Source organism: Terrapene carolina, unplaced genomic scaffold (genome assembly GCF_002925995.2).
Source record: "Terrapene carolina triunguis isolate 2854851 unplaced genomic scaffold, T_m_triunguis-2.0 Scaffold24709, whole genome shotgun sequence".
Taxonomy (NCBI): domain Eukaryota; kingdom Metazoa; phylum Chordata; order Testudines; family Emydidae; genus Terrapene; species Terrapene triunguis.
The window spans coordinates 1,574-3,874 of NW_020689060.1; the positions used below are offsets into that span (position 1 = coordinate 1,574).

At 70.3% G+C, this 2,301-nt stretch overlaps 1 protein-coding gene across 1 annotated transcript; it reads right to left on the reverse strand.

Annotated features, from left to right (window-relative positions):
* Positions 1-491: 491 nt before the first annotated feature.
* LOC112125827 (nudix hydrolase 20, chloroplastic-like) lies at positions 492-2,179 on the reverse strand (the record flags this gene model as incomplete). The annotated part of the gene is made up of 5 exons (XM_026662237.1): positions 492-674; positions 862-958; positions 1,339-1,471; positions 1,690-1,808; positions 2,052-2,179. Coding segments are annotated over 5 exons (524 nt in total), but the record flags the coding sequence as incomplete, so codon positions are not given.
* Positions 2,180-2,301: the final 122 nt, after the last annotated feature.

The window sequence follows — 2,301 nt, forward strand, 5'->3', positions numbered from 1 at the left end:
CTGCGCTCCCCGCTGGAGGGGACGGGCCCTGCGCTGTGTGGGGCCCTACGCCCCCTGCTGGAGGGGACAAACCCTGTGCTCTGTGTGTGTCCCTGCGCCCCCCGCTGGAGGGGACGGGCCCTGCACTGTGTGGAGCCCTGCGCCATTTGTGGGTCCCTGTGCTCGCCGCTGGAGGGGACGGGCCCTGCACTGTGTGTGTCCCTGCGCCCTGTGTGTGTGTCTCTGTGCCCCTTGCTGGAGGGGACAGGCCCTGCGCTGTGTGTGTCCCTGCACCCCCTGCTGGAGGAGACGGGACCTGCGCCCTGTGTGTGTCCCTGCGCCCCCCGCTGGAGGGGACGGGACCTGTGCCCTGTGTGTGTCCCTGCGCCCCCCGCTGGAGGAGACGGGCCCTGCACCCTGTGTGTGTGTGTGTCCCTGCGCCCCCTGCTGAAGGGGACGGGCCCTGCGGTGTGTGAGCTGCGCCCCCCCAGAGCCAGACGCACACAGCAGCAGAGGGTTTGAGGCTTTATTCAGGCAGGTGCCGGGGGGCGGGGTGCAGAGGGGTTGGGCCCTGTGTCCTGGCACCCTTGTCACAGGAGCAGTGGTCGCTGGGCAGGGGCAGCAGAAGTGGAGATGAGCGGCGACTTCTCACCGGCTCCGGTGCAGCCCCTCGACCAGCTCGGCGTAGTGGGGCTCTGTGGGGAGAACAGGGGGTGAGAGGCTGGTGCAAAGCCCCACTCCCGCCCCCCAGCCCCCTGGGCTCTGCCCTGCCCGTGCCCCTCACTCCCGACCTGCAGCCCTCTGGGCTCCCCCCAGCTCTGCCGCTGCCCCTCACTTCTGACCCGCAGCCCCTGCTAGCCGAGCCCGGGGCTGTCCCCTCACCGTGATCGGGCTGGAGGTGGCCATGCCGGATGAGGAAATCCAGAGCGACCAGCGCACAGTTGGGTTTGAAGTCACCTGATGCGATGGCGTCCTTCACCTGCGTGAGAGAGACCAGCTGTGGGCGGGCGGCCGGCCAGCCTTCCACTGAGAAGCAGCCACCTCTGGAGTGGAGCAGCTGGGAAACGGCCACACATAACGGTGCCCGGAGCTCCCTAAGAAGTGTATGGTCATGGGCTGTCGCCATGGGCGATAACCATTGCAACCTCCCTCGGGGTGGGTCGGGGCAGCCACAGGGCGTGAGTGGCAGCACTAACTGCCCGGACGGGTGCCCCTGACCCCCTCCCTGCAGCACGGTGCCCCCCAGTGCCCAGCCTGCCAGGGGGAGGTGCCCCCTACTGAGCACCCTGCCCCACAGCACAGTGCCCCGCAGCGCCTGGCCCTGACTGGGAAGGGAGAGCGCCCCTGCCCGTCGCTCACCTCATCCAGGCCCAACAGGTAAAACTCCTGCATCTCCCCATCGCCCACGTGGGGCTCGAACTCCTCGGGCAGCTCCAGGTCGAAGACAAACTGGCACTCGGGGAAGATGCCCCGATGGTCCTCATAGGTGTAGCTAGGGGGAGGGGAGAGGGGGTCAGCAGGGTGGGTGCTGGGGGGGGGGGGGCAGCGGCTCCCCATTGGACCCTGCCTGGTTTCCACCCCCCTGACCCCCTGGTCCTGGGCTCAGCCCCTGCGGATGCAGTTCTCCCCTTGGCCGCAGGGTGATGCTGACCTGGCAGAGCCAGGGGCTGGGGTGGGGGTTAGAGAGGGTGACCCCCCACCCCGAGTTACCTGATGGTGCCCACGGGCCGGGCCTGGGCTGCCAGCGCGGGGGGGATGCAGGCCTCCTCCTGGCACTCCTTCACCAGCGTCTCCGTCACCCCCAGCCCCACCGCGATGCCCCCCGCCGCCTGGGGGACAGCAGGGAGTGAGGGCAGTGTCCTGCACGTGGGGTACCTCCCCCAGGGGCCTCCGGCAGGGTACCCCCCCCGGCGTGGTACCTTCCCCGGGGACTCTAATGTGGTACCTTCCTCCCAGGCCTCTCTGGCATGGTACCTCCCCCTGGGCCCCTCTGGCGTGGTACCTTCCCCCCAGCGTGGTACCTTGCCCTGGGCCCCTCCAACGTGGTACCTCCCCCGCGGTGCCCCCCTCACCAGGTTGTCCAGCCGGCCGGGGTAGGTGGGCTTGCTGAGGGCGCGGCGGCCCAGCCACATGCAGGGGCGGCCCCCGCGCCAGGTGTAGCCGTTCAGGTGGGCGCCGTAGCAGCGAACCCCCAGCAGCGCTGGGGAGGGGGGGAGGGAGAGTCAGTGGGGGGGTTTCCCCACCCTGGGGGGCACCCCCAGGCCGTCACTTCTCCCCTCCCCACTCGGCCCCCCCAGGCCGTCCCACCTCCCTGCCCCCCCC